Genomic DNA, 13,365 nt, shown 5'->3' on the forward strand with positions numbered 1-13,365 from the left:
CATGATGCCATGCTTCGCTCCGTTCTTGCAGAACAGGCTCAGTCTCAGAACTTTCTGATCGCACCTCGTAGGTAACCTAAAGTACAGTGAACAACCTGCCATGTGGAATAATCCCATTTCATAAACATGCAAAACCTGGCTAAATTACACCCATCCAAAAGCCATGAATACTGAATGTCTAGCATTTTGCAGACAGCCTAGGGTATACCAAGGGGGGCATCCTATTTTCCATATCCCCCATTTCATGCCAGTGTGAATACCCATGGCCCCCTTATGGCTCAAATCCTGCGGTTCACTACAAGTGACTGGGAGAGGATTCGGCTGAGGAAATTGCGCTGCTTCTCATTGGTTTCAAGCGTGAATTCCCCAGACTAAATTGTCAGAGTCTGGGGTACTGAGATGGGAAAGTAGATGAATCAATAGGCAGTAATGAGGTCTTATTTACCCAGCTGGTTGAGAGAACTGCTGGGACAGTACCGAGGAAGCCCCCTTAACTCACCCAGCTGGACCTTGAGGCCTACAGCCAAAACCACATACTCCCTCCCCAGCTACTCCATTGAAGAGCGGTCTACGAAATTTAAAAGGCGAAAACATTAAGAGACATGCCATTGGTTTTCATTTGGGACATACATTGGTGGGAAAGAAACAACAAGGGCAAGAACACAGAAGAGCAAAAATATGCATGTAAAGACAGCTGGCCTTCTAAAGATGGAAGTGCTGGGAATCATTTAGACCAACAAAAGAATACAAATGACTCAACAGTTTACTGCCAGAGTGAAACAGGGATAGAAATCCACATGAGAGGAGACAAAGGATGGGAGAATGAGGGACAGGCTGACTTACTACTTCTCCCAGGGAGGCGGCCAGCATGTGAGTGACAGGTGCCATATGTGGTAATGCAAACACTCCACCGGTGCCGAGAAGGGCCTTTGTGTATTCGTAGGTGACGAAGAAAGCAGCGGCTGAAACCAAGCAGAACCACAGGCGTTTAAGGCCCATTAGTCAACCAGCATAGAGCAATTAATATCCCTCACTACCACTGACAGGGGAGGAACTGAGGTGTGTGTGTGCGTGTGTGTGCGTGTGTGTGTCTGCCTGCACTTAAACCCAAAGAAAGTTAACACATTCTGCAAAACAGATGAAATCATCAAAATCACTCTACTCTACTCAAATAAAGAGATGCTTATTGTATTTCCAATTTCTGACTGTGAGAGTGGTAGACATGCAGAAAAAACATACTTTCTTTAAACTGATGCTCAAATATTAGGTACGTTGGAGCTGCTACCCTGTAAGACTGTGCTTGGCACCTTCTCAAATGCTCTCCTTGACCAGGATGCTGCCTGTGTGGAAAACACTAAGCTACAGTTAGAGAGGTTTACATCTATAGGCCCTTTATAGACCACTTCAACTACAAGGCAATTCAAAGTTCCCAAATTAAATCCTAAGAAAACAAACAGATATAAAAGGGACATTTAAATAGGATTGTAAAGCAAAATAATTGATCGAAATGCTAAAAGGAGAGCATCATTTAGTTTAAGGTTCCAGTGAATTCAAATAATCACTAAATTTTCAGAAAGCTACAGTGTTATTTGTGGTAAATTCTTTGAGTGCATGGTTAATTTGCTGCAGCTCAACAAATAAATGAATCAGCTTCAGTGTTATTAATGTTACTTTTTTCAGCAACTGTTTAAAGGAGTAACAAGCAATTGGCAGCACTTAAAGTTGTGAGAAAAGCACAAGTGCATTCCATGGAGATTTTGAAGGGTTTTTTTTTAACATTTGATCCTCTTTGAAGCAGTGACTGTAGAAAAAGTTAGAAAGCCTGAACACAAACACTACGAATATGCAAAAAACACGCGATAACCTTAAATGAATGTCATGTTTTTAATTCCGCTCCGGACTCGTGAATCTCAACCCAGCAGCAGCGGTAACGTTTGCACGTCCTCTCCCGTTAATGCGGCAGGTAAATAATCAACTAACAGTGCATATTATGTTAGCGCGATCTGCCTTATTACAAAACCTGCTATTACTGTGCATTTAGGTGACCATGATGAGACAGACAGACAGAGTCTGGCTCAGATGCTGGCAGTTCTCACTGCAGTCTACCGTTAGCGTCTCCTTTCAGGCCAGGATAGACGAATGTCACCGAGCAGTGACTAAGTTTGTGGTCAAAGGCTTGAACCCATTTGCCACAGCAGATGCCCCCGATTTTCAGTAAGTGAATGTGTTTAATTGTAGGCAGGGACATTACTGGATATTCTTGTGTAATTGCTACAGAATAATTTATGTTATACTTTGTTATTGCTACAGAAGAATATTTATTTTATTATTTTACATTTAAACATTTTTTTCCTGGGGACCCTGTGACACCCCATTGAAGAGCCGTAGGCTGTGGATCTCTTAAGATCTCACTGTTGGGTTTGTAAGGCCAAGTTACTAAATTTCTATCTTGTTCGAAGAGAAGATATAAAACAAAGTTCTAAGCTAATCGAAAATGCCAATACTGATAGATTAACAAAAAACTAATATCGACTGACAATATCGGCCCACTGAAAAATCAGCTGGCCTCTTATCAAACTAATCTGATTGTGAACTACCAAACTAAAATATCCAACCAGACGTCTATCAGAAGAGCAAAATAAGGTTATGTGTGAACGGTAAAAGATTATACTACCAAACAGGTAAGTTCTGTTAAATGCTGACAGGTGTAGGAAGTGTAGGAAAAGATATGTTCCAAAACAACTCATGACCAAGACATAAGCTATGATTGCAGTTTGGAAGTTCTTCTTTTTGTTGTTGTTTTAAAAAAAAAATTAGATATATGTTGCTGTCATTTCTGGTTGCATTACTCAGTAATCCCTCCATATACATGGACACAGAATCAGGTGAGATTAAGGTAGATTTTTTTTAATATGAGATATAATTTTATATCTTCTTCAAGATGAATGAGCTGAATAAGTCACGGTGTAAATATTATTATTATTTACACCGTGACTTATGTTTACAGATACACAGTGAGACACTGACAGAATAACACAAGAACAGAAATAATGCAAACAATAGTTCAGAGGGAATACATATCCAGCTGTCACAATTTAACATCATACCATTGGGGAAGGAGCCGACAGCAGCAGATGGGACTCCGGCGTAGATGCCCCTAAAGCCTCCAGCCTTGTAAAAGCCCTGCTGACTCTGAAGTCTGGTCTTTATTGTGTCGAGTGGAAACAGGGTCAGATCCACACACATCCCCGCACAGCCACCTGCCTGCGGTGACAGTCACATTGTGAGATGTACAGTAATGCTGCAACACTCACCCACTGTCCACTTAAGAAACAGAAAACACTGCTATATTGTCACGTTAATGTCTAGCAAATATTTAACTGCAAAACAAGGAGAGCTGAGAAATGTTGGTTGTGTCTGTAAGAGTTCATTTAAAATCGACTCTTCAAGGTCGGTTCAAGTCTCCACAAAACTCCAACCGAAAACAGACTGGCTAGAAGATTAACTGAAGTTTATCAATTTATATTTATCTATATATTTATATTTACATTATAATAACGTTTACATATATTCATTTCAGTACCGTTCTTTTATTTTCTCGAGCTAAATATAAAGCGTCATGGACTTTTACCTGTTCAAACAGATTTCATTATACTGTCTGAACAACAAGGAACCGGCAAAGTGGCGTTTTTTAATCCAGATATATGAGAGGGGGGTTAACAGCTTATATTTGTCTGTATTTAAAGTACGACTCTGTGTAAATAAAATTATCTTACCACCAGAGACGCCACGAACTCTCGCCTCTCCATGTTTCCGCTCTCAAAGCTGCCCTTGTGGTCTTTTAGCTCTTAAAAATGCAACTGCTACACATTATCTGACACTTCAGTGAAACCAAATCATGCCTGTGAAGGACGCAGCCATCTTGGTTAAATTACTTCCGCATTGCGTCACGACGCATATGACGTCGACCGCTTGAGCCGAAGCTTCACGTGCGTGTTTGTTTTTCGGAGAGTGTCTGAACGAGAGGGAAATAAAGCAGTAAGACAGACTCTCTGACTGTAACATGCTCTATAACAGTATAATATGTGCCTTTTAATACCTGTGGTGTCATTTGATGAGCTGTGGTAAGTCCTCCACGTGTTTGAGGCTCTGAGGTGTTTGAGGGATGCTGTAAAATTACTTAAAATTATAAAAATTTCCCCACTTTTCGATAGCTCGTTTCTATATTCTGGCTAGCAGATTGGCTCCTGCTGGCCGTTATTGCCTGCTTAATTGAGGAATATCTAAATATTAAAATAATTAAAGACTAATTGAAACAAAAACATACTCTGAAAATGTCAGATAACTCTGACAAACAGCTTGGCGCGTTTGGAGGGGAAAAAAGCGCAAACGCAACAGCTGTCCTTGTATGATGGCCATTTTGAGAGGTAATAGTAGGTAGACTACGGTGCTGCTAATCACATTAATTAAAGTTCTGTTGTAATTAGTGTGATTACTAACACATGTACGAATTCATATCAAAATGACTGCAGGGAAAAAGTTCGAGGCTTTAAAAGAAACGTGGTTACAGCTGGGTGACCATGTGTGATTGTCTGTAAGAAAGCTGTAAAATGTGACGATTTGGACCTTTAGCTCAGATGAAATGAACACCTGACAAATAGTCATCATCTACAGCCTAAGTGGATGATTGCAGGTTTGCTTTTTCCCATAAGAAATAAAGAAAAAGGGAAATTGCTCTGTCCTCAGCTCCCCAGAACGCTGCTCAGTCATTATGATGACCTGACAAAAACACAGATGAACTGGTGGCTAATTTAAGCCACCCTAATGTGGTTTGAAAGTGTGGCACAAATCCTGTTTGATCTTTTTAATCAGACCACATAATATGTGCTAGGGAGCAAATAATTTGAGACCTATCTTCACACACTCGTGTTGTCATTCTGTGTCTGTATGGCCTTGTATTATTGCACCCTGCTTCTCCCTTGTGGTGCCCGTGAGTGAGTGAGTACGCTCAGGTGAGTGTGTTCTTTTCCAGTGACACGTCGACTGGGTTATTTATGGGCTGCTGTCAGCCAGGCAGCGCCTCCTATTAGGGAAGAGCAGGCGAGGGGCCACCACCTCTTTATTCAGCCCGGACCCAATGATGTCTGGGCTGGGTGCGCCCAGTTTGAAGCTCGGCGTGCGCCATCCATCTTGTTGAAGGTGGTCTCACTGGGATCCCATTGGATGAGAGCCCCAGCTGGATCTGGATGGACTTGTTCTCTTCATCCATGGGCCTGAGGATGGCAGTCGCACCACTTACTCTTTCCTTCTTGTGCTTATGTTGTCTTGATGGAACACTTTAAAAAACATGATGAATGTGTAAGTTGTTTTTTTTTTTTTTTTTTAAATTCTGGATTTCATTTCCACAATTAAGATGTGAATGATATCCTGTATTTTGGGGATTTTCACCTCACAGCCTAACCTGGGGGACTGAGGTGAGGGACAACAAAAGTTGGTTGTCCCTCACCTCAGACAGAACCTAATCTCGGTTCAGCCTGAGTCTCCAACCACAGTTTTCCCTTCTGTAGCATTAGAAACTAGTTTGGTTTTAGGACCGCAAATCTCCAACCAGATACATTTCGGTTTGAGGCAGACAAGAACTTAGCAACGGCCTGCGCCAGTATGCTCCATGTTTCTCGATAAAAACAGTGCGAGCAGGAGGTGAATTTCTCCATAGGAGTGGATGCAAAAGCTAGCGGCAGGATGAGAGTAGGAGCGCTCAGTTACCCCCGTGTAAGGTCAATGAGAATCACCCAGAGTCTGGGCAGATTTGCAGGGAGCACCATTGATCTTGACCCACTCAGAGTATGATCTCAGAGATAAAAGGGAGGAGACGAGAGGGGAACTTATTCACTGTCAGCCACAAGTCAGCAAAGGGCACTTCTAGCCCGCAGGCTGTCTTTAAAAACTGAAGGGCAAAAGTACGGAGGATTAAGCCACGAGGTGGGGAGGGAGAGAAATGCAAGCAGCCATGAGGTTTATTGCAATAACACAGAGCTAACATCTATTGGTTTCACTCCCCTTTAGAGGCGTGCGCCGGTGACAGCCAGAATGAACTCTGAGTCAAAAGGTTATGTGACTTGCACAGGTGAGAGGCTGCTCAGAGTTCCAGCTGAAGTTTTATATACTTTTTCTTGCTTCTGTGTGCGTGTGCGAGGTTTTTTAGACAGGACAGGTTGCTTACATTTTAATAGTTTAAATAAATTTTCATTTCAAATGCCTAGCTTATTCTTTGGACACTGTTATGGAACAACAGTTGTCTTCTTTTCTTGGATGTAATGTGAGAAAGCACCATCTGTAATGGTCGCTGTTTGAGAGCTGAGAGAAACACACATCTTGACTCTGACACGGTGCTTTTATTCATGAGGCGGCAAGGTGAGCTTCAGCCCAAACATAGCTCCTGCTCATTAGCTGGCCTAACATTTGCATCATTAGGACACCACAACAGCAGGGGTAGAAAGAAATGCGACTAAGCACCTTTCGTATAACTCTTTGTTTTTACTCTCGGGATGATAGGCTACATGAGCCTGTGACAGGGTGGGGTGGGTGAGAGGTGTTGATGCTCTAAATGAAGAGAGGAGGGGAGGTGAGATAAAGGGAGCAAAGGAGAGGAGAAAGGTTAGAGAGAAAGTGGAGCATAAAAGAACATTCATTATAAATTCACTGAATCGACAAGCTGTCAGGCTGCCCCGTGTCCATGCTGCATTTAAGTGTTTGCTAAACTACTGACTCCTGCGTTACACACAAAACTTTTCCTTCCTTATCGCCTCTGGACGCATCCCTATCACCTGTTTCTGCACCACGCTTTGTGTTTTGACCCCCCCTAGAGCCTTGCAAAGCCATGTCATCATCCCATCTTTTCCTTCCTATTTCTCCCCCCGTCTGCTTTCTCATCCCTGCCGGGCCACCAGCGAGCTGCCTGTAGCATATTGATCCCATGCTTTGCTCCTGCCAAAAGACAGACGAGGCAGAGAACGGTCGACACCTTCTTTTCTGCAGAAGCAACCGTGCCAATGATTTCAGTGGTTGATATTGATTGTTGTTATCAATTTTACCACGGCGCACACTGTGCATTTGTTATCGTTGGGTCAGCATGTGCAGGTAAACTGAGAGAAGGGCTGTCACACCAAGTGACCTGTGATGGATTTGGATTGGTTGGAAGGTGTGTAATCACCCTTGCGTTATAGCTGTTCAGTGGCCACAGTCAAAGCATCACCTGTCAGGGCCATGTTCAGACTTTGCAGATAAAATCTTTGTTTAAAACCTTGTTTATACAGCAGAATGACTACAGTCGTTATAAACGCATGAGTTCTGCTCTTCCAAGTTGTCTTAGGTCCTGCCCAGTATCTGATCAAGTTAGGTTGCTACTTGGCTAATTTTGTTTTAACTTATGAGAAAGCTTAAGCCTTGAGACCTTTAGTGCAACACATGCAGGACTAAGCCACTCTAACTTTGAGTCAGTCTTATCTCTTACGCAATCCCTGTCAGCCTCAGCTACACTTTGTGCTTGGTGCAAGCAAATGTGCTATACTTCCCAGCTGTTTACCATCGGCATGGTTGTATCGTCACTGTGAGCATGTTGACATTAGCTCAAATCACCACGGATGATTTTTCATACTGAAAATTATTTACATTGTTGGCATTTTGACTTTTAGTATCATTAGTCTGCAGCACTTGTTTGCTCTGCTTATGTACAAAAACACAGATTCATTACAATTTATTAAGTTAGTCTTTTCATCTTCATTATATCACTGTAGATGTATATATCTGTTATTGTATATTTTACACATGTTGGTATGGGATATTGTATTTGTTTTAAATGTTATATACTTATGTGGTATGTGTATTTTGACTTTTGTTGCCATGATGCCAGGTCTCTCTTGGAAATGAGATTTTTAATCTCAATGAGGTACCCTGAGCAGTTTATATAATAAGTTTCATCCACATTGATTAAGTCGTGTAGGAGGAGTAAGGGAACAGACAGCCACACATATATATGACTGTTTTGGGTCCAGTTTTGACTTCCTGGAGGCTGTAAACATATAAACATTTAACTTTTATTTTATTTATTTATTTATTTTAATATCAAGATTGAAACTTGACTAGGACAAACCCCTTAAATTTTGTGCTTTACTTTCTTGGTGCCTCACAGTCAATCAGAGTGCTATTGCATATAATAAATAGCACATCATAACATCTTTTAATAAGTTCTTTAGGAGAATCTTGTAGTTGTCTTAATGCAGCCCACTTGGTTTCTTCCTTTGGTTTTCATGTAGTAGTGTGCAGTTGTAAATGTTGAGAAATGGGAGGAAGTGTGATCTCAGAGAGACGCCAACAGCCTGAAGTTTCCTAGAAGAAATTTGCTGAGTGGAAAAATGAAAACTGAAAAGAAAGCCACGAAATTACCTTAAAGAATATATGGTATCTATTCATCACAACTAGTGTGGCTGAATTTCCCCCTCTGCTGGTATTAACTGACTGGCTTTTTGCTGTTTTGGCTCATAGTCACAGATGACACTTGCATTTGTCATTGCCTGAGCGTATCGAGGGAGAAGGTGAGAGCATCCAGACTAGCTCGTGGTACTTGGGAAAATGAGTCACAGCAGCTTTGTTTGCAGCATACTTTTTCCTTTGATAAATATGTCCACCAAGTCTCAATTCTTTATAATTCTACCAGCTGCTGGCTCTTGCATTTCCTATTCAAGCACACCTTTCTTCTCTGCAGTATGGACTGCACACATAAGAGATCAACAGGGTCACTGGATTTCATAACAGTCAGATTGAACATTATTAAAACACAGATATTTCCACCCTTTCTCTGCTTTCTACAGCGCATTATTCTCCTTCACTACTAAAAAGTAAATAATAGTGAGTCAGCCACGTATTTACTAACGCAGTCTTTGCATTTTCCTCTAAATGGCCCTCTAGTGGCTGAAGCCCCTAAAGTGGAAAAAACAAGAACAGAACAAGTCTGGAAATAAGATATACCTTTGTGGTGCATTAAGCCATAATGGACTCATTAGCTACTCCCTCTTGAGGGATTAAGAAAAAAACACACACACATAGGTGATGCTGAAAAACTAGTTCATACATGTGTTACTTCTAAGCTGAACTTATTCAATATTATCAAACTAAAAGTTCCCTGAAAAGCCTCCAGTTGATGTGTGGCCTGCCGATAGGCCGCGCCGTGCCAGAAACAGACCAGATGTGACCACGAACAGAGGATTTCATCTTCTCTGGCAGTCATGCCCTTCAGGGAACTGCAGATGGATCAATAATACCGGTCCCCCGTCTCAGCCAGAATGAGAAGTCTTGGAGTGGCTGTTGTAGAAAAAGCATGTACAAAACCATTCACTTTTTATGGATCGATTCAGGACACGCACATCAAATAGGAGCAGAGCGCTGGGATAGTGTGCACATGTGCATCCGTGCATGCCCGCCATACTCTGCGTAGGCCTCTCTATCACCTCTGTTGGCCAATGAAGATAGAGAAGTTGGATTACAATAAAATATGCACAAACATGCTTGTCAATCCAGTTCTATCTGTTCTGACTGTGGGGCCTGATAGAAATCTGCTCTCATGCAGCCCCTGTCAGACTGACATTTGATTCATCCCTTCATGAGCTTACACTCTGGCTCCAATTTAGTCACATGAAAATCATTTTCATGCTGTTGAAAAACTCCTAAAGAGGCCTATTATCTGGACACAACAGGAGAGATGACACTTTGACGTCATGTGGCCTTCTCTTCTCACCACATTCACCTTAGGTTACATTGAGAAACTTTGCGAGGGTCTAGAAATTAGAGTGTCATCTAAACTGTGATAGTGATCAACTCTTCACCCGGCTGCAGACAGTGATTATGATTCAGCAACACAAATGTTACATCAGATTGTCCTCTGCCTGCAAATGATGACCTTTAAATAGCAGAGTGAGCGCTAAGGGAGAAGCTAACCTTTAGTTTTGAATAACATCTGGACAGCTTGGGGTGCTTTACTACAGTCTCAGAGTGCCACCTAGTGGTCAAATGGTTCACTGAGCCTGTGCTCTGGCTGTAACCTGAATAATATTTGATTACTCAGTGTGGCCATCTGCAGTTAGCAATTATTTTACACTTTAAAATATGCATTACAGCTCGCGTTTTGGTAAATAATTGCATAATATTACTCAAGGACACAGACATATTACAGTAAAATGTGTCTAATTTGATTGAGATGCTCTTTTGAAGTCAAAATATCATGTAGCTCCATTATGCCTGCATGTATAATTCATATTATTTCAATTTATCAGCTGTTGAACATTATGTATTGTGCCTTTTCCCCTCTTCAACACAAGGGAAAACTTCCATCAAACACATGATAGAAGTCTTTTGGGACCAGTGCACTGGATTGTGTGATAATAACCAATTAACATGCTAATTTCACCATGCATCACTGCAATAATTGCCTCCATCAATATAATTGAGACAGTGCAGCCTTCATCTGTAGAACTGGATTTTTTTAAACATCAATTATGATTTATAATGGATGGCACAGGGAAGGGGCCGATAACACCGTGAGTGATTGTCTTTGTTCTTTGGATGAATTAGTGACTCTAGGATATCTATTATTCATAACATAAAAATGCAAGTCCCAGTGTCTCAAATTGTGTCTTTCTCACTTTTCTGCAGTTGTCATATGCAAATACCTAATAACCTAGTAGTGTTAAACCTAGTAGTGTTTTTTTTAGTACGAACAAGCTTCTCTCATGTGTTTCTGAACTTAACAAGCAGCCTATGACCACCACAGTAGTCAGAGCCAGAGGTCTGCAGGATCTTCTAGGAATGGTAATGCTATTTTTCTGTAAAATTGATTGATCAGTAGTGCCGGTGGTTTCATACCTGCTGATCTCTAAGCTGCTCCGTAGCAAGTTTGGTTTGCATCATAAGTTACCATGGCAATGTAAGAAGTGATCCACGTTTATACACCTTTTCTAATATCACAGTTGATATGAATTCATCACGATAGCCTCTTTTCTGTGATGGCTAACCTCCTCATGAAAGACGTGAGCTTCCATATACTGTGGTTGACTTCTTCTAAATTGCTTTATCATCACTGGTGAAAATCCTGAACAGAACAGGCCTTATTCATCGATAAACTGCTCCACGTCTCTCTGCTGGTAAGGATTAAACACCCACTTTACTGAGATACAAAATTCTGCATGTTTGCATAACTTTTTGCTATTTATTTGTCAAATTATAAGCTGTAACCTCAAGTGTTGTAATCCAGAGTTCTTCCTTGTTGCATTTTTCTTCCTGGTTTGAAAGGAACAGATCAATAGATGATGGATAAATGGAATTGTAAACTCTGCTCCAGGCATCCATATTTTCCAAACTTTTTTGAAAGACTTTTGTTTCTCAATCCAATTTTAATTTACTGAGATCAGCTAAATATCAGGGGTTATCAATCAAAACAGACAAAGAATCACTACCATCCCATAGGCACAAAAGTAGTATAATAGTTGTCATTCTAGCGTCAATGATGCAAATGGAAAAATGACACATTCTTACTGCTTACAGCAGCACCAGATGTACTATAAACATCTGCGAAACCATTTAATAAGATTACAGCTTTACACCAGCATGTGTATGGCCACCTACATTCACTAACCACAGAGTTTACATGGCTAAACCCAGCATCAATGCCACACATTAGAGACCCTCATCATGGAGCGCAAAGAGCATGGCGGCGTGAGCAGCTTCGGGAGGGCTTCAGAACTCACAAGGAACTTAACAGACCTGAAAACCTGGATTGTTCTATCCTGATGGTGGGGAGAGTGGGAGTTCCATCCTGATTGCCAGTTTATCCACAGGTCTAACACCAACCACACAAGAACCAAACCAAACCATAAAGGTTTGAACCACAGTCCTTCACGCTATAACAGCAGTGCTAAACACAGCTCTGCTATGCCTCCCCTTCTCAAATCAGCGAGTGAAAATGTTGCTCTGACTAGATGATGTAGTAACCTTTTCAAATTTGGCCTGTGACCTTTTGATAAGCGATATCCCTGGGTTGTGTTTAAATATACAACAGTTAGATACATAATATAGATCAGTGCTCTATCAGTAGCATTGTAAAAAAAAAAAGTCTACCTATTTTAGTCCTTTCCTTTCTTACCCTACTGTTGCATAAGTGGGGTTTTAAATGGAGGACTTGTCATGTAATGGACTTCTTCCACCACTGTGACTTACCTGCCTGCCAAACTGACAGATGATGGATTGACTGTGTAACTTACCATTACAGACCCATTTCAGCTCTATTATTGAGTCCAGCAATTTGAAATCACGTCTCCAGGCCACGATTCACTTTGCTGAACTGTGCATGTAATTGCATGGCAATAGTATTATTAACTCTACTGAACAAGGCGAGGCCCCATTACCTTAAACAGCTTGTTTGCAAGCATCACAAATTAGTGTTAATGGCTTGGACAGTAAACATGGCTAATTACACTCTAACAGTAAATTTCCCTAGCTTTTTTTTCTGACTGAGGGACTGCCATATGTCTTTCCATCCTAATTGGTCCCCCCATCATCTCCCATCTTAGGAAACTGCTGCCATGTAATTTTCCCAGTGGTAATGTTCCCAGACGCCTGCAGGCCTACTGAAAATGACTTCCATGATGTCTTCACTGATTACTGAATATGCTCGGCGCTTTGCTGTGGTTGAGGGAAGGCAATCAAGACGAGAGGCATTAGATACATTAGAAATGGCTCCTGACAGTATAACTGTGCAAAGTAATATTAATAATGTCTCTTGGGGAGGTGGGGGATGGGGTATTGTTTAAACTAAATTACAAACATTCTGCTTTTCTTTTACTTTTTCAAGGTTAAAATCAGCAGTGCAGTAAAGTTATTTCTCATAAGTAAAGAGTTCCCCTTTCGATCTCAGGGCTTGTACATAGGATATTTGTCGAAAAAAAACTTTAAACATTCATTTTTTCCACTACTTTTGCTTTACCTGTTCACTTTTGAAGGTCCCTCATGGTATTTGTATAGTGCAATGCATAAAAGCACCAGCAGGGAGGGCCCATGTCATTCTGTTGCGATGCTGAATCCGTGCAGGGTGAAAGGGTATTTGACTACATGTGTTGTTCCTCAGGCTGTTGATCCAATTGACACCTATGCATCATGCATTACCTGGCAAACAGAAAGCTCTTTCGGATCACAACATGCTCTCAAACGCAGTGCCCATGCAAAACTACGTTTTGGGGGGAAAACAATCCTTGATCCAGTTTCCGGCTCAGTCTGGTCTTTTCTTGATCTGCTTCAATCAATAGTCATAAATGTTCG

General features: G+C 41.2%; 1 protein-coding gene across 1 annotated transcript in view; it reads right to left on the reverse strand.

Moving 5' to 3' along the window:
* Window positions 1-3,941, reverse strand: part of slc25a26 (solute carrier family 25 member 26) — a 58,018-nt gene extending 54,077 nt beyond the window's left edge. Inside the window, exons 1-3 of the mRNA XM_086291671.1 lie at window positions 3,777-3,941; window positions 3,108-3,264; window positions 844-962 (exon numbers count right to left, since the gene is read on the reverse strand). Of these exons, the coding sequence (XP_086147797.1) occupies window positions 844-962; window positions 3,108-3,264; window positions 3,777-3,809 (309 nt within the window). The 5' untranslated portion in view covers window positions 3,810-3,941. The remainder of the gene's footprint in view (window positions 1-843; window positions 963-3,107; window positions 3,265-3,776) is intronic.
* Window positions 3,942-13,365: the final 9,424 nt, after the last annotated feature.

Source organism: Aulonocara sp. 'chitande type north' Nkhata Bay, linkage group LG5, assembly GCF_057382095.1.
Source record: "Aulonocara sp. 'chitande type north' Nkhata Bay isolate Kocher_YH1m ecotype deep benthic linkage group LG5, A_spYH_male_GT1.1, whole genome shotgun sequence".
Lineage (NCBI taxonomy): Eukaryota > Metazoa > Chordata > Actinopteri > Cichliformes > Cichlidae > Aulonocara > Aulonocara sp. 'chitande type north' Nkhata Bay.